The 17,401-nt window shown below is 51.3% G+C and overlaps 2 protein-coding genes across 2 annotated transcripts in view; one reads left to right on the forward strand and one right to left on the reverse strand.

The window, feature by feature from the left end:
* Window positions 1-1,066: 1,066 nt before the first annotated feature.
* On the forward strand, window positions 1,067-13,413 carry LOC143829592 (uncharacterized). Its single transcript, XM_077320754.1, has 7 exons — window positions 1,067-2,559; window positions 7,101-7,307; window positions 7,730-7,900; window positions 8,186-8,317; window positions 9,565-9,737; window positions 10,406-10,651; window positions 12,653-13,413. The coding sequence occupies exons 1-7, from the start codon at window positions 2,073-2,075 to the stop codon at window positions 12,848-12,850; spliced, it is 1,614 nt and encodes a 537-aa protein (XP_077176869.1). The 5' UTR covers window positions 1,067-2,072; the 3' UTR covers window positions 12,851-13,413.
* A 2,931-nt stretch (window positions 13,414-16,344) lies between these two features.
* Window positions 16,345-17,401, reverse strand: part of ABCB6 (ATP binding cassette subfamily B member 6 (LAN blood group)) — a 46,345-nt gene continuing 45,288 nt past the window's right edge. Inside the window, exon 20 of the mRNA XM_077320759.1 lies at window positions 16,345-17,401. Within this exon, the coding sequence (XP_077176874.1) occupies window positions 16,885-17,401 (517 nt within the window). The 3' untranslated portion in view covers window positions 16,345-16,884.

Raw genomic sequence — 17,401 nt, forward strand, 5'->3', positions numbered from 1 at the left:
GCCTGCCTTCCGATGGTCCTTTGAAGAAGGCGCGAGACGAAGGGCAGATGGGCGGCGCCCTGCCCTGTCCCACCCAAACTCTCCCAAACACCCACACGGCGGCCAAGATCGAACTTCCCTGGGGCGCTGCTAATCTTTGTACGGGCGCGCCTTAAATATCTGAGCACGTGCAGAGAGTGCTGGTTGTCCTGTTAGGTAGCTCCAGCTATCACCACTATTTCAATAGTGGAATGGCGGAGGGAAGGGGAGGGGCAGAGGTTTGCGAATCTGAACAAGATTGAAAGGCTGTCACGCTGCCTGCCTATGAGCACTGCCCCCCCCCCCCCCGGCAGTTCAAGCGGTTTCATATGTCCCAACTCTAGCAAGCCCTAGGATCTCCCCAGATCTCGGAAGCGAAGCACTTGGCTAGGAGACCACCCAAGAAGTCCACGGTTGCGACGCAGAGGGAGGCAATGGCAAACGACCCCAGTGTCTCGCCTGGAAACCCCTACAGGTCGCGGTAAATCCGCTGCGACTTGACGGCAAAGGGTTATAAAGCATCTAAATTATAATGTTCCAGTCGCGAGTTTTAGCCGACGGCTTAGTTCTATGCGGTGATTTTTGTAAAATCATATCGGTTTGTAGGCAGGGCTAAGACCGCGATCCCGTTGTTTGAAAAGGAAAGCTAGTTTCTGCAGCGGTCGTCTTTCGTTTTTCATTAAGCAACGGGATCGGGGCCTTTGCCGTGCATACAAACCTATTTGCTTGTACAAAGGTCCGTTCGTGTGTAGAACCAGCGGGATGGCCCAGAGCGCGCGACACTTCTGGGGTGGGGGTGGGGGGAAATGTAATGTGAACTGAAACCAGCGGCCGTAGTCTCGGATTAGAAGCCTCGAAGATGGGGCTCCTCGACAGGTTTATATGGCTACACGTCTCATTGTAGAAACAGAAGCGTCGCCCTGCTGGCAGGGGGTGGCATACGTATGTTTTGGCGAACGCAGAAGGAGGGCCAGAATGCTGTGCCGGGCGCCTTTGCCCCCCCCCCCATCTTCTCCGTGTTGTCCCCGGTTGCAACCAGAACAGGCAGGCGAAGGGTGAGGTTGCCAGCCAAATTCGGATTGCTGTCCAGGTAATCTTTGCTGCTTTGATTGCCACTTCGCTCTGGGACCTCCAACGAGAGCGCAAACTCACTCTGAGGCAGCCGATACACCAGCCTAGACGGCGCCACCGACCTTCCTAGTCTACTCTTCCCGCCGATCCTGCGAGGCAGGCCAATACGACCTCCAAGTTATTCGTCTTGAAGCAATTTCATCGAAGTCAATTGGAGTCGTTTGGATTAACATTTGATACGGGAGAAGTAACAGCCTGGGGGTCAGGGGCCCGTTATGCAGACCGTCGAAGATCCCAGCCATGGTCTAGTTCCAGCGCGCGAGCTTGTAACACGCGCAGTCAAAGTCCCGGCATAAAGAGGAGTGGGAACTACTCGGTTCGCCTCCCTACTTCAATGGCGCTCCTTCTCGGGGGTTTGGCCAAAGGCTTGGCAGGAGTGGCTCAGCGCAACAGGCAAACCGAAGAGAAGCCCAAGGGTGTAGAGCTGGTGTAGAGACACTAAGGAGCCCAAGGGTGTCGAGCTGGTGAATGTTTAAAAGGACTGGGGCACCGCGCATGGCCAGAGGCCGTTTTTGTACATTTTGCAAGGCCCAGCCGATTGAGCACATGTCGAAAGACGCACCCAGTCTTCCGCCGACCTCTGGTGCCTTTTGAATGTTGACCCAGGGCCGCCAGAGGGTTGTGCCAGAGTCTTCCTCAGGTGGAGAACAGACGCGCCTCGACCAGTGCAAGAATAGGCCGCCCCACCCCGTGAGGGGTGGGGGGGGGGGAGGAGAGCCTGTTCCCTCGCGAAGGGCCGTCCAGGAGCGTCAAAGCGGGAGCGTGGGGCTGGGAAGGAGGCCAAAGCCAGGCGAGTCTCTCCCCCACCTTGCACACGCAGCCACCTCCTCCTCTTTCTCTCGGGACAGGGCGGAGACTAAAGTCCCGCCGGCCAGGCAGAAAGCACGAAGCTGCGGCAGCGGGGCGCAGGCTCCAGCAGCCCCATGGCCCCGCTGCTGTTGGCGCTGGCGGCTGCCTTCCTGCCTTGGTCCGGGGCGGCCGTCCCGTCGGGGCGCCGCTTCTCCGAGGCCCGCGTGGCCCGCTGGGCGGCTGCAGCGCTACGGCACGTGGCGGTGGCGCCGTGTCCTGAGCGTGGCGGGCTCTTGCCGCTGCCGCAGTGCCAGCGCCTGGCGCGGCTCTCGCAAGGCCCGGGCCCCGCCGTCTACGTCTCCGAGCCCACGCAGCCGGGCCACAAGGTGCGGGCCCTGTTGCCCGACGGCTGGGGAGACAGGCCTGGCGGAGCGCCGGTGGCCAGCCGCAACCAGAGCGCCGGCCCGCAGCGCCCGCCCGGCGCCGCTCTTCCGGCGCACGACGCCGTCCTGGTGCTGGACCCCAGCCCCGGCGCCAGCTTCGGCCACCCGCTCCTCCTCTTCTATATTGACTTCAACGTGAGCCCGCGCCGATGCCGGAGCCGCGACCGCTTCTACCTGGGTGAGTGGGAAGGGCTGGGCCGGGCTGGGCTGGCCGCGCGCGCGCCTACGAGTGCCCCTCGCCCAACGAACGCTCTTGGCGCGTGCCCGCTGCTGCCTTTCAGAGCTCTCGGCTGTCGCAGCCCCCTCCGCGCAGAGCAGGTAGGGGCAGATGCAGAGTAGGTTTGCCTCCAACAGCCCGGAGGGAATCTGCCCTCGAATAGAGCCAATGAGTGGTAAGGGCCCGTAGAGTAGACGGTTTTATGGCATGGAGGTAAATAACATCCCTGGGCCTCACCATGAAGCTTCTATTGGACAGTTCTCTTAGAGCTGTTCTTGCACAGCAGTCCTGTCAGAGCTCTCTCAGCCCCACCTATCTCATAGGGTGTCCCTTGTAGGCAGAGGAAGGGAAGGTGATTGTAAGCTACTTTGAGACTCCTTCAGGTAGTAAAAAGTGGGGTATAAAAACCAACTCTTCTTTTTCTTCTGAATTATAAAGATCAGCAGCACTTCTAATATTTCAAGATTAAGCCACGAGGCAACCCTTTCCCTACATCTAATGTTCCCATAACTATTCCCTTTGAGCATCTGTTAGCAGAGCATCTTTTATGCACCTAATGGCCAGCTTGTTTATGCATCACCCACCTTTAACCCTGGTCTCTCTTGATCACATTCCCCTCTTCAAAGTGTTTGCAGTCTCTCCTGGGCATTCATTGTTTGGGGCTAAAAACTGTTTGTCTCTACTGAGGAAAAGGAGGTTGGTTGGAGTGGACCCAAGAGCCCCACACAGTCTTTGCAAGTACAGATCGCTTATCTGCCAGTGACTATATCTGAGGTTTGCAAAGGGACTTTTGCCCATGAAAATAACTAGGAAGTGCTGCATTACTTAGGGCTTTCCCTTGTTACATGCTCAGCCGCTTTTGAGACCTGTAGCAATCTGCTTGGCAGGGGCCTTGGAACAGCACTTCCTTGTTCTGTGATTTGTGCCACCTTCTGGATTATAGGATCTGTGGGGGTGGGGTTGGATGTGCCAATTTTGTCTTGCAAAGGCTGGACCAACTGGTTGCCTTTGAGGTTCATTCTGATCCTAGGAGTCCATAAAATGTGCTTCCCCAAGAACAGGCAAAGCAGCTAGCCCAACCTCTCGAGCACTCCTTACTTCTCAGTCTCCTCTGCCCTTCAAACCTCTACTTTATTCCAGCAAACAGCCGAGGCATTCCAGGCTCCCACCACATCTCCTTCCATCAAGAAACTCTGCATGGAGAGGGAGCTGTCCCTAGTTAACAGCCTCAGGTTTGTGACAACCTGAGCCTAATTTGTGCAGAGGTTACTCAGACAATAAAGACAAAGGTACCTAAAAGTGGAACTGCTTTGCAGGAGACAGCCCAAGACCTCTACTAGTCCTGACCCTGATGGGGATACTGTGTCGTGTTTTACCATATCAGCACTGAATGCTCAAGAGGACAAGGAAGGCAGGATGGGAGGAGGCCACCAGTGGGAAAGAACGGGGGATCCGTAATCAGGAAGATGCCACCACAGACTGGCATGGAAACAGGAGCAGAAGCTACTGTGGGGCAGAGGGCCTCTTGCTGAGCTCTTTAGTGCTCAGTATGACAATTACTGAAAGCTCAGCACTATAATCTGAGGGTTTAACATGAAGCTGGGGTTCAGCCCCAGAATTTCTTTTGGATGAAAGTCCTTAACCCTAGATTTAGTGGCATAATGGGCATCTGAGCATGTGTAGGATGTTTTTCCTTCTGTGCCATGCAACCATACCAACACCATACATTGGGAGGATAATGTTTTCTGGATGCAGAGTATAACTTCTAGATAATTCTCTTTTGAGTGAACCACTGGTTCTCTTTTGCCTAGTTTTCTTTTCTGTTGCTGGATTGTCAGTGGGAGCCAGTGTGGTATAGTGGTTAAGAGTGGCAGCCTCTAATCTGGAAAACTGGGTTTGATCCCTTATTCCTCCTCCACATGCAGCCAGCTGGGTGGCCTTGCATCATTCACAATTCTCTCAGAGCCTTCTGAGCCCCACCTACCTCACAGGGTGCTTGTTGTGGGGAAAGGAAGGGAAGGTGATTGCAAGCCACATTGAGAGTCCTTTGGGTAGTGAAAAGTGGGATATAAAAAAAACAACTTTTTTATTTACTTGATTTATATTTACCGTATATATTCCCTTATATGCAGTTTTTCAGCAAATTTTTTAAGCTGAAAAAGCCCCCCTTGACTTATATGCAGGTGAGTGCAAGTGGAGGTGCTGGAGCATGGCCGAGCAGAGGAGGCCAGTGGAAACGGAGGCCTGTGGAGCCTGGGGGGTTGGGGTGACAGGCAGGCAAGCCAGCAGGAAGGTTGCTCCTCGTGGCTCGCTGTGCTTCCCACCTGTGACTATCTTCTTTTTGAGAGCCGTGCTGCCTCCTCCATGCCAGGCCACCACCAGGACCTGCAGCAGGCTACTAGGAGCAGCACCACCGGGCCATGGAGAGGGGCACCACCACCTTGCCCCAAACTGGCGGGAGCTGCCTTGTTGCCGGGGAAGGGGAAGGGATGGCCCACGGGGTCTGGGGTGGTGGGGAAGCGGGTGGGTTGCCGCAGGGGTAGCAGAACTGGGAAGAAAGTGGAGGGAGACCACGCGCAAGTCCAGATCTCCCCCCCCTCCGAGTTGCCCTTGGCCGGCTCCGGAGACCCCTGCATCCCCATGTGCTGCACTGGACCCCCTTGTCCATCCGCGGAGGAGAGCCTCATGCGGGGGAGGGGGCTGAATGAGGCTGCTGCAGCACCACTTCATAAGAAGTGTCTGCCTGGGGAGAGAAGCACTTGGAAGGTAGAACCTCTCGCCCGCAATCGTTGGAAGCCCCAGAAAAAGCTTCCTTTTGAGGGAGGCAAAAGGGACGTACCAATGGAGAACCAGAGCTGCGGCACCATGGTCAACAAGATGGCACATGGAACTCCCCAAACCAGCCGGGACAGGGGAGGGGAATCGTCCCCAGAGCACCTGGAGGGAGTGAAAGAGGCAATGGGACGAGCGGTGAGAGAGAAGCGGGACGAATCACTTACTCCTGAACCCAAGCTGATTCCTCCTTTCTCTCCAACCCCTACCAAATTAACCATCTGGCACCCCATACAATCCACCCAATTAATCACTCCCAATCCTCCCCAATCCTCAACATGAATTAACACTTGGTTACACACACACCACACACAACTGGACTGGGCAACCCTCAGCGGCATAAAATAAATATTCAAAAACATTAACCTACTGATGCCTCAATTAATGTAATTGTATTGGAATATTTTTATTTTTTAACCAGTGGCTGCTGCATTTCCTATCCTCAGCTTATACGCGAGTCAATACGTTTCCCCAGATTTTGTGGCAAAATTAGGTGCCTTGGCTTATATGCGGGTTGGCTTATACTCGAGTATATACAGGCATTTATTTATATCCCACCTCTCCCTCTTCAATGGGGCACTCCCATTCTTCTGTCCTTCACTGTATCCTCACAGCAACCCTGTGAACTAGTTTAGGTTGAGAGTAAGGTGACCTAGCAGCTTCCATGGCAAAGTGGGAATTCAAATAGGTGTCTCCCAGATCCCAGTCCGACACTGGAACCAGTACACTGCACTGACTGTCATGAAAGTACGAAGCGTCTGATATTACTAAGGTCTCTGGACATGGAGTTAGCTGCCAAGCAATTTCAAAAAGGATAAAGACAAGTGTATTCTGTCAGTGTTCTGCCCTGATTTGGTAATGGGTCACTGCATAGCAGATTTTCCACTCTCCTGGATCATTCCTTAACACAGCACTTTGTCCTTTGTCGAGAGCCAGCTTGGTGTAGTGGTTAGAAGTGCGGACTTCTAATCTGGCAAGCCGGGTTTGATTCCCTGCTCCCCCACATGCAGCCAGCTGGGTGACCTTGGGCTTGTCACAGCACTGATAAAGCTGTTCTGACCGAGCAGTGATATCGGGGCTCTCTCAGCCTCACCCACCTCACAGGGTGTCTGTTGTGGGGAGAAGAAAGGGAAGGCGAATGTAAGCCACTTTGAGACTCATTCAGGTAGAGAAAAGCAGCATATAAGAACCAACTCTTATTTTTGATGAACAATTGTATAGTTTCAAGAAAATTGATGATATAACCTATTTTTCCTTCCTTGTACAGACCTTGTCTGTTGTTCTGCACAGTTCATAATAAACAGATAGTATGTTGCCTTACTATCTCTGTACTAGAGTTTCTTATTGAGCCAGCTGCTGGGATTGAACTCAGTTATCTCTCTCCATTGCTAACATTTTGAGCAAATGAGTTTGCCTTATATTTGCCTAAAGATGATCAAAAGACAATGGGGGAAGAATGAGCCTGTGTTCCCTTAAGGTGGTCCTATAATGTTTGGTAAAGGGGGCAGTGATGTCACAAGCAGAGCGTTCTTTTTGCTGTTGAGAAAGTAGCTCTGGGAATCAGCACAGCCCTGGCACATTTCACCTGGCCAGGCTGGGTGGGCTGCTTTGTGGCCAAGCAGCTGCAAAGGTTCTGTTTTAATCCAGAGGGGTTTGCTTTTTCCCTGCAGGGAGCTATGAGTGCCTGACGCCCGCCCAGAGGAGCCGCTGTGAGAACCAGCTGAAGCGCAGGCCGGGACGCAGCAAGGGGCGTCGCCAGCGCTCAGCAGGCCGTGTCCGTCGTGAGGAGCCACCTGTTGGGCTCTGTGAGATCCATTTCCTGCCCTTGGTGGTTGTGGCACAGGACCCCAGGCATCCACAAAAGCTACACTGCGTGGGTGGGTGCCTTCATCCTGTTTTCGCACTCCACCCTAAATGGCTGCTTCTGCTCTCATGAGCCACAGCAGCCATTTTCTGAGGTGCCATCAAAATGTGGCTGTGAGGAAGGAATCGGCAGCAGCCTTGGTATGAAAACTCTGTGAGGGGCAAATTTGACCTTGACCAAGATTGTAAGCCAGGCAAGATGCTTCCTTTCAGGTTTGGGGGGAAGTCAGGGTAGGAGGCTGTCAGTACAGGCTAGCATTAAATGGGGGGGGGGTGTGTGATCACAGAATGAGCTGGACATGGATGTTGGGGAGATGGTGCAGTTTTCATGGTGGCGTTATTCACATGCTGTACTCCCCCCCCACACACACACACACAAAGCTGCTCCTTGGTCCCAGCATCCCTGATACCTTCTCTCACGTCTTCCCTTGCACAGACCTCCATGGATTCAACCCATGCCCTCAGCCTCTGCCCCTCATCCGCTCCAGTTCCACAGTCGCCTATTGTGAGCTCAACAAGAATACCCGTCGGTGCCATCGCCAGCAGCTTCTGATGCACAAGTCGTGCCGCATGTATCAGACATGTGATCATGCCGTGCTGATAACAGGTGTGATTTTCAGAATAGCACTCAGGGCTGCAAGGAGGTACGTGCTTCCAGGTGGGAAAAGGGATCCCAGTCTTTTGCTGCAGGGACCAAATGCTTTGGATTAGGGAGAAACTGATCTCAGTCCAAATGTCAGCTGCTTTGTTTCTCTAGGCAGGAGCTTAAACGGGATAGCTGCTTCTCCTATCAAACAGGGTTAGAGCTGCTTGATTGTCCCTTCCTTCTTGACCTTTGGCAGCAGCTGCTGTCTCTCCTTTGCCTGAGTGCTTGACTGTGTTTCCCTCCTAGGTGGCTGGCAGGAGCAAGTCACCTATCCACATCATGCCCACAACCTGCTGCTCTTCTACCAGATGCTTCGGAGGAACGGTTTCCGCCAAGAGCACATCAAGGCCTTCTTTGCAAGCGAGGGACAGACATCAGGTATCTGAGGGAAAGAGCTGTCCTGCTAACAGGGTCTGAAGCCTCCTGGTCTCTTAGGAAGGCGGCTTTTCCAAGAACAACTCTTCAGAGCTTGAGATCATTTGGGTCTCAACAGCCATTCGCTCTGTTCATATCAATCTTCCAAACAGAGTCTTCCATTCCAGAGTCACATTATAATACATTGCATCCATCTGTGAAAGCATAAGCATTTATTTATTTACTTCATTAATACTTAATTTCCCCCCCCCTGGTGACCTTTTCCTTTTTATCCCCACAACAACCCTGAAGGGAGGTTAGGCTGAGTGTGTGTGACTGGCCCAAGGTCACCAGGCAAGCCTCCATACCTCTGTGGGGATATAGACCCGGTTCTCCTGGCTCCTAGTTTGACACTCCATGCAACCATTAATGATAAAAGGTAAAGGTAAAGGTATCCCCTGTGCAAGCACCGAGTCATGTCTGACCCTTGGGGTGACGCCCTCTAGCGTTTTCATGGCAGACTCAATACGGGGTGGTTTGCCAGTGCCTTCCCCAGTCATTACCGTTTACCCCCCAGCAAGCTGGGTACTCATTTTACCGACCTCGGAAGGATGGAAGGCTGAGTCAACCTTTAGCCGGCTGCTGGGATTGAACTCCCAGCCTCATGGGCAAAGCTTTCAGACGGCTGCCTTACCACTCTGCGCCACAAGAGGCTAGTAACCATTAATGATAGATGCCTTTAAAGGTAAAGGTAAAGGTATCCCCTGTGCAAGCACCGAGTCATGTCTGACCCTTGGGGTGACGCCCTCCAGCGTTTTCATGGCAGACTCAATACGGGGTGGTTTGCCAGTGCCTTCCCCAGTCATTACCGTTTACCCCCCAGCAAGCAAGCTGGGTACTCATTTTACCGACCTCGGAAGGATGGAAGGCTGAGTCGATCTTGAGCCGGCTGCTGGGATTGAACTCCCAGCCTCATGGGCAAAGCTTTCAGACAGCTGCCTTACCACTCTGCGCCACAAGAGGCAAAGATGCCTTTGCTTCCATCCAAAAAAGAAGAAGAAAAGCCCTATGAGGATGTTCTGGGGTAGGCCAGTAAGAGCCGAGCAAAATTCCCACTTTGTCCCAAATTATTCCCTTCCCAAGAGGGTGGCATGTTTCAGTGTCTTCTTGGGAGAATGCTACTGTGGCCGGGGAGGGGGTTGCTAGAGAGTGACGGGACAGATAGCCGGGATTTGAAGTCAGCAGCCTCTTCCCTTTTCTTTCCTGGGCAGTGGCCGTGGAGATGGGTGATGTGCACCCAGCCACAGAGAAGCTGGCGATTCGCTCACATCTAGCCTTGGTCTGCCGGAGCCTGCACTGTGCTGACTCCCTGGTGCTCTACCTCAACAGCCCAGCAGCCAGCGATGGCACCATACTGCTGTGGGATGCCAACCGCAATGGCATTGTGAGTCCGGTCTGAGGGGTAGGTTGGGATTGGAAAACACAGATAAGTTATCCAGTGGGGTCAAATGAACCTTCCAGAAATGGCTCTCCTGTGGTCCCCGCATAAAGGCCCAACTCCACAGGCAGCAGCCTCTGAACCCCCCCCGTGTTCTCATGAGAAAACATCTCCGTCTGGATTAGTAAATGGAAACCCATTCTCATCTCTCTCTCCCCGAGTCTGCAAGGAGCCCTTTGCTGGAGCCAGAAGGCCCCTCTAGGTCTGTATTTGGCGATCTGAAAATGTTGAGGCTATGATTGGCTGGAAGTGGAAGCTTAATTGAGCCACTCTTGCGTGGGGAGGGATACGGAGGGTATCCCGCCACCTGTCCCAGCATGTCCTGGCCAGCTCAACTGGTGGAAGCAGAGATGCTGACAGAATTGCAGGTGGAGACTCCAGTCCTCTCATCTGTTCTCTTCAAAGGCCCGTCCACCTCTTTCATGTGTGCCTGCAGGGAGAAAGCAGCTCCCATGTTGCAGCGGGTGCTGGCCCCGGCTTGCTGTTTCCTGCTTAATCCATTCCTTTTAAGTCTCAGGCCGTGGAATTCCCTTGATCTCTGAACTGTACAGTAGCAGAGGGGGGAGCTGTCACCAAGGGGCAGGTGCTGATGAGCTGCCCTTCTCTCCCAACAGGCTGATCCTAAGGAACGGTATCCCATCTCTGAGCTCCTAGCTGACTTGGAAAGCTGCAATGCACACAGGGTCCTCCTCTTCCTTGACCAGAGCTATCCAGAACCTTTGGCAAAGAAGCTGCGGGCATCACGGCGCCATCCCAACGTGGTGCTAGTGCGTGGCATTGCCTCCAGTGGCGGATCAGCTTTTGCTGAGTTCTGGGCAGGGCTACAGCCTGACCAGTGTCTTCTCCAGCATATATTGCCTGTAAGTACCACAAAGTGCAGAGGCCTGCAGAACAGAGGTCATGACTGCACGAAGGCCACAGCTTTATAGACAATGAGGTTATAGAGCAAGTTATTCCCATACTGGCTTAATCCAAGCAAGAAGCTGAACACTGAAAACCCCTTCCCAATACAAGCATTACCTCTGCAGGCAGCACTGGAAACAGATGAGACTCCAGTGCAAAGCGGCAGATTTTAGTGAATGAGGCATCGCCATTGGGATGCTGGTTTTGTCTCCCTATTCTGGAGGACAAAGCAGGAGGAAACAAATTGGAAAGAGGGGAGCAGGGAAGAGAGACATTGGAATGTATCAGTGACGCCAAGGAAAAGAATCTTTGGCCAACATGTTAAGCATCAAGTTCAGTGTTCATTTCAGCTCCCATAACTCCAGCAGGCTTCCAGTTGCTCCATCTTGCAGGCAGGTTTATTTTGGCCCACAGAAAGGCCCATGGAGGAACCTACCTCAGTTGATCAGCATTATAAACTAATATGACAGTGGAGATGGCCATCCATAGCAAGTATTGGACTTGATGAATGGCCAGATCTGACCCTGGCAGCATCACTCAGATCTACCACTCAGCTATTCATTCATTCATTCATTCATTCATTCATTCATTCATTCATTCATTCATTCATCCATCCATCCATCCATCCATCCATCCATCCATCCATCCATCCATCCATCCATCCATCCATCCATTCTCCGCCACTCTCAACAATGGCGTCTCGTGGCTGCTAACAACATAATCAAAATACACAGTATAACCCATTAAAAAACCCATTAAAACATTAACAATATCAAAACAGTATCAAAAGATGGCCATATAAGCATCCCTAATACGCCTAATCCAGCCTGATGGTATAACACGAGGGCTCTGATCATATCCACTTATCAGGCGACACTTAGTGCATGGTGGGACCGATCACTCATAACTACGGTCATATTCCTCCAGCCTCAACCAAACACCTGGCAAAGAGCTGTGCCTTGCAGACCTTAGTTCTGTCAGAGCCCTCAGCTCTTCCAGGATGCTTGTTCCATCAGGTTGCGGCCAAGGCCAGAAAGGTCCTGGCCATGGTTGAGGCCAGGCGAATGTCCCAGGGGCCCGGGACAACCAGCAGATTTATATCCACAGAGTGAAGAGCCCTACAGGGGACATGTAGATAAGAGGTCCTGCAGATAGGTAGGACCCAGGCTGCATATAGCCTTAAAGATCAAAACCTAAACCATGAACTTGATCTGGAAGCAAACCAATAACCAGTGCAGCTACTGCAGCACTGGCTGGATATGGGCCTTCCGAGATGACAGAGTGAGGACCCGTGCAGCCGCATTTTCTATGAGTTGCAATTTCCAGGTCAAAGACATTTGACATGAAAGGAAAAAGAAAATGAGAATATGGAAAAGTTGGTTTAGCAAAGTATATTTTAAAAATGTGGATTGTGGCACCTATGTGGTGGGGAAACTTGGACTCCATTGCTAGCATAACCTTCTAGTTAATTTTCTTGTCCCAAACTTGAATTTTACCATTAAGGGGAAATAACTGTCCATTTTGAAATCACTTGAAGTGATACTCAAATTTAAAGTCACCAAATAAGGGCAATCCACTACATGCATAACACTGTGCTGGCAGACCACTAGGATTACTCCTCAAAGTCTACTTGTGCTGAGTGAAGAGGATTGTATGCCCACTCTCTTTCCCTGATGCACAAGACATAGCACAAGGTACTGACAGTTTTAAAACCAAATTCAGTGAAATCATGTGAACACTGTTGTACAACCCATCCCTCCACATACACATTTTTCTTCCATTAGCAGTTCTATTAAAGCACTGTGTGTTGTTGTACTACTGCTTGCACAAGCGGAACTGCACCATTTTCCTTTCTGCTGATGCATTGCTGGATCCAATCCGCCCCTGAACATTCTGAAGTGCCATTTTACTGTGTATGAAAATCCAGCAGTGGTCAAACGTTGTCTCCTTTACTGCAGGTGGGCCCTTGGTCAGCCGTCCTGGCCTCTGGCACCTCAGCCCAGTTGCTCAATGTCACGCTAGCCGGAGCACCTTGCCATTCTATACCGCCCCTGGGCGAGGAGGAGCGTCAGCGCCGCTACCAAGGCTGTCAAAATCTGCCCACCATGTTGTGGTACCAGAGCAGGCACCAGCAGGTGCAGCAGGAGGACGACTGAGGTGGATGGGGCACCGCTCTGGATCTCTCCGTTTGTTCTCTACCTGTGGACCCTTTCCCCTCTTCCCCCCAAGGAGGTTCCTGGCTTCAAGAGAAATGGGTGCCATAGCAACTCATTGGGAGGCCTGAGGGGGGCACGCTAAGGCAGCCTCAGTGAACCGCTGCACTGCAATGGACTTTCAAAATGCCAGGGCCAAAGGAGAAACCAGGCGTAGCAAGCTTGCTCTTGCATCCTGTTGAGAGACCTAAGTGTTATAGAGACAGATCAGTGGTCAGCAATTGGAATACAGCCATAATGTGTAGGACAGAAAAACAATAGAATTTGCAACCAAGTGCTAGGCAAGTAGGGCAGGGTGCCATAGGCATATGGGAGGGCCGGATGGAGTTGCATCTACTTCAGCAGCCACAGTACGCTCTTGCCTGCACTCCCCTTCAATGCAGTGTTGTGAATCACTCTCTTTCCCCATCTCTACCCAAAGTGCTCCCTCGTGAGAAAGAGTCAGGGAAAAACACCCTGTAAGATGACCAGCCCCTTGAATAAAGGACCACTATTACTGGTTTCTATATTTCTGTTGCTGTTTATTCTCAAGACACTTTCCTGGGGTGGGAAAGAATATAAGGGTAATATCCCATTTGGTGCTGCAACGAGGGCCAGGAGGAAACACCCTCCTGCTTGTGGAGACAGGGCCTTCATGGGAGGATGTAGGACTCTGGGCAGGGATGAAGAAGGGCAAAATCCCTATGCTGTGATGATGGTACTTGAAGCAAAGTACAAGGTCAGTCTTAAACCTGGTTTTCCTGGGCAAAGTACACAGGGATTTCTTGACGGATGCTAAGGCCGCAGTAATGGGTTTAAACTTCAAGTACAACAATATAGGCTAGATATCAGGGGGGGAAATCCACAGTCAGAGTAGTTCAGCAGTGGAATAGGCTGCCTAAGGAGGTGGTGAGCTCCCCCTCACTGGCAGTCTTCAAGCAAAGGTTGGATACACACTTTTCTTGGATGCTTTAGGACGCTTTGGGCTAATCCTGCGTTGAGCAGGGGGTTGGACTAGATGGCCGGTATGGCCCCTTCCAACTCTATGATTCTAACTAGACTCAGTGACACTACACAGAAACCTCCAGTGGGTGACCTTGGGTCAATCTTTCTCAGGGCCTGTTCACATGTGTGCCTTGTGCTCACCATGAGTGCTTTTTGTTGACTATGTGCCTGGAGTTCCTGCTCAATGAGGTGAATGCGACTTAGTGCTTAGCAAGTTGCTGGTCATTCTGTGCTAGAAGATGCTCTGTTCCACCCCTTACAAAGGCACCATATACCTTGGAACTGTTTCTAGTTTTTTGCTGCAATGAAGTTGTGAGTAAACTAGCCTCTTGGATCAGTAAGTCTCTAGGTACTTTAAAATCAGAGTCCAATAGCACCTTTAAGACCAACAAAGATTTAATCAAGGCGTGAGCTTTCGAGTGCAAGCACCCTTCGTCAGACTATGATCTTCTTACATGACAGGGAATATATATAAAAATCAGTTCTGTTACATCTGTGTCGCAACCAGATACAGCCAATGATAATCCTTTGTCAAAACAGCCAACTAATCCCCTAGAATTCATTGGCTGTTTTGACAAAGGATTATCATTGGCTGTATCTGGTTGCGACACAGATGTAACAGAACTGATTTTTATATATATTCCCTGTCATGTAAGAAGATCATAGTCTGACAAAGGGTGCTTGCACTCGAAAGCTCACGCCTTAAATAAATCTTTGTTGGTCTTAAAGGTGCTACTGGACTCTGATTTTATTGTGCTACTTCAGACCAACACGACTACTCATTTGAATCTATCTCTAGGTACTGAATCTTTCAGTTTTACCTGTGCTTCTGCCCAATGACCTGAAATGGAAACCTGGGTTTACTGTGGTGTCCAATTGTCATGGATCAGGTCAGACCCAACCACCTTGTAATGTCTACTTACACAGGAAAGAATGTTCCAGGTGACTTCCTTCTTTGTCCGTTCTGGCCTTATTCCCTTGTATGTCCCAGTTCTGATCGTTTTTTCCTTTCCCTCAATGTGTAAATAGAGTGGGGAAGCCTCTCTGCAAAGTTTCACTACCGCCAAGAACCAACAGTAGGGGGTGAAGTGGGGGGGGGGGGGGAGAGAGGAAGACAGGCCGACTCATGGTTCAAAGAGGTTCCAGGGAGGTTCAGTAAGCCAATTGCAAAGGCAGAATAGTCCAAGAAAAGTCCAGATAAGGGTTCCAGGATCGCAAGAAGGTTTGTTCACAAGCAAGGAGAAACGAAAAGAAAAAGTGGCGGCAGCGGCTCCTTGGCCCCAAGCTCAGGCGGCTGATGATCCAGAGACTGGATCTCCATGAATCCATTATAGGCCCATTGGGCTCAAAAGAGCTCCTGGGGAAGAGATTAGGCAAGGCTAGTGCATCTCACCTGCCTCTGCCGATCACATCTGCATTCAGCCTCTGCCCAGATTGGGAGCTCGCTGAAAAGCAGGCTAACTGAGCCACCATCTTCTCCACCCCTTCTTCCCCTCAATGCAGACCATCTTCCACACTCAGGGCTGGCCGTCCATGTTCCCAGTGCAGGAGATGTGGCTTCCTGTTTCCTGGGAACTTGTTTTCCCAGGTCTACTCTGCATGCCCTGAAGATGAAAGGGTCACTCTCCTGTAAAGTTGCTGCCAATAGTCTTGGCTCTGTCTGGCGGAAATGCTTAATCCTTTGCTGCTTGCTTTTCTACTAAGTAAAGAGTAAGGAATTCCACACTATTTAGAAAACTAGCCGCAAAGCCCATTCCTAAGGACACCCCCCCCCGCTGTGCTGGCGGAGAGCTGCCCCTGGGCCCGGGAACGGCTCTCGCTGCATCTACAACGTGGCAAAAGGTCTTCCCAGCCCCAGGAGCAGCTCAGGTGGGCCCCAGGGGCAGCTTTGCTGGCCGCACCTTGATTGGCCCTATTCCATCTCGGACAGCCGGACTGGTTCCACCCCAGGGCCAGTTTCCCTTTTATATATAGGAAACCATGGGTAAAGATGTGCCTGTTGGCCCTCCAGATCCCTGTTTGGGGCAGCAAGTCTTACTTCCCATTCTATAGACTTCCGTAACACTCAAATGGTGTTACATATATTTGAATCCTAACTAATATTAATTTGGATAAGTCAAGGACTACCTGGGAATGGATGGCCTCATGGCCGGGGCCTTCTGGAGCCACCCAACAGAACTGCCTACCTGGATAAATGGGCCTCTCTCATCCTACCAGCTACTATGAATGATTGTAGGTGCACTGCTATTTTCATCTTCTAAACAAGTTGAGATGTAAGCAAGTAGTACACATGTCCTTTTGGCTGAATGATCTAACTTGAGTTGAGCTGAAGCCTCTAGTTTGAGAATTGCTGCCCTTTTACCACCATGAGGGCTGAAAAAGACCCCCACGACCTGGTAGTCAGCCATCATTCCTTTCACCACTTTTTGGACAGATAACACTGAATCTACAGATGGATCTAAAAACACTGAAAGTTTATGAACATTAAAACATACCTCTCAAAATAGGAAGCTACAAAAATATAGCTATGTCCCAAGCCCCTCCTGTCATTATATATACATACAGTGCTGGCAACACATACATATCACCCTCCGCCTCGCCCCACCTCACTCATCTTTCAAGGAAAGACACCAGTGCACACTGTTAAGGCACAGTGGCACTGGAAACCCTTGTGATCTGTGGGATCTACCCAATTCCAGCCTGCCCTTTGCCAATCACTGGCACTCTACCTAGATCAGTGACAGTATACCACACTCAGTGTATGTTGTTCCAGTGCTACAGGCACTCCACAGTGTACACAGGGCCCAGCATTCCACAAGTGTGGTTACCCTATCCACTTTGGAACAACACTATGGCTTGACTTCCAGCACTACACTGTAAATGTTCACAAGTTATTCTGGCAAAAAGAACAGCTGCTTCCTTGGTTCCACACCATGTTCTGCAGGGGCAGGAGCTGCTGCTTCTTCCTTTAGCGACTCCTTTCTAGATCTCAGCTAATCCTCAGAACTGGTGGTGATGTCGGTGTTGCTTTCCACTGTTGAAGTAGCAGCAGAGCTCCAGTTGCTGCTGCTTCCCTTTGACTCATCAGTGAGAGTTTTCACGCTGCTTGCTTTTGATGTGGGGGCACCTGTACTCTCTGCATAGGTTGCATTTGTTTTCCCACTTGCTCCACTCTTTGCGGAGGTTGCTCGCGATACATCAGAGGCTGTTCGCGAAACGCTAGAAGCTGCTCGTGAAACTTCAGAGGCTGGTTGCGAAACGACAGTGGCTGCTTGCGAAACTTCAGAGGCTGCTTGCGAAACTTCAGAGGCTGCTCGCGAAACGTCAGAGGCAGGTTGAGAAACTTCAGAGGCTGCTCGCGAAACGTCAGAGGCAGGTTGCGAAATGTCAGAGGCTGCTCGCGAAACACTGCTGTACTTGCGCTCCTCCTCTGCGATACTTTCATAGTCACCCCCTTGTTGTGCCCACATATCGCTGTACAGGCCGCCCTTTTCCATCAGTTCTTCATGC

This window comes from Paroedura picta, chromosome 2 (genome assembly GCF_049243985.1).
Source record: "Paroedura picta isolate Pp20150507F chromosome 2, Ppicta_v3.0, whole genome shotgun sequence".
NCBI classification, from domain to species: Eukaryota; Metazoa; Chordata; class Lepidosauria; order Squamata; family Gekkonidae; genus Paroedura; species Paroedura picta.

Coding starts and splice junctions, on each gene's coding strand:
- LOC143829592 (XM_077320754.1), top strand. CDS start 2,073: ATGGCCCCGCTGCTGTTGGCGCTGGCGGCTGCCTTCCTGCCTTGGTCC. Junction 2,560..7,100: donor CCGCGACCGCTTCTACCTGG/GTGAGTGGGAAG, acceptor TTTTCCCTGCAG/GGAGCTATGAGTGCCTGACG. Junction 10,652..12,652: donor TTCTCCAGCATATATTGCCT/GTAAGTACCACA, acceptor CCTTTACTGCAG/GTGGGCCCTTGGTCAGCCGT.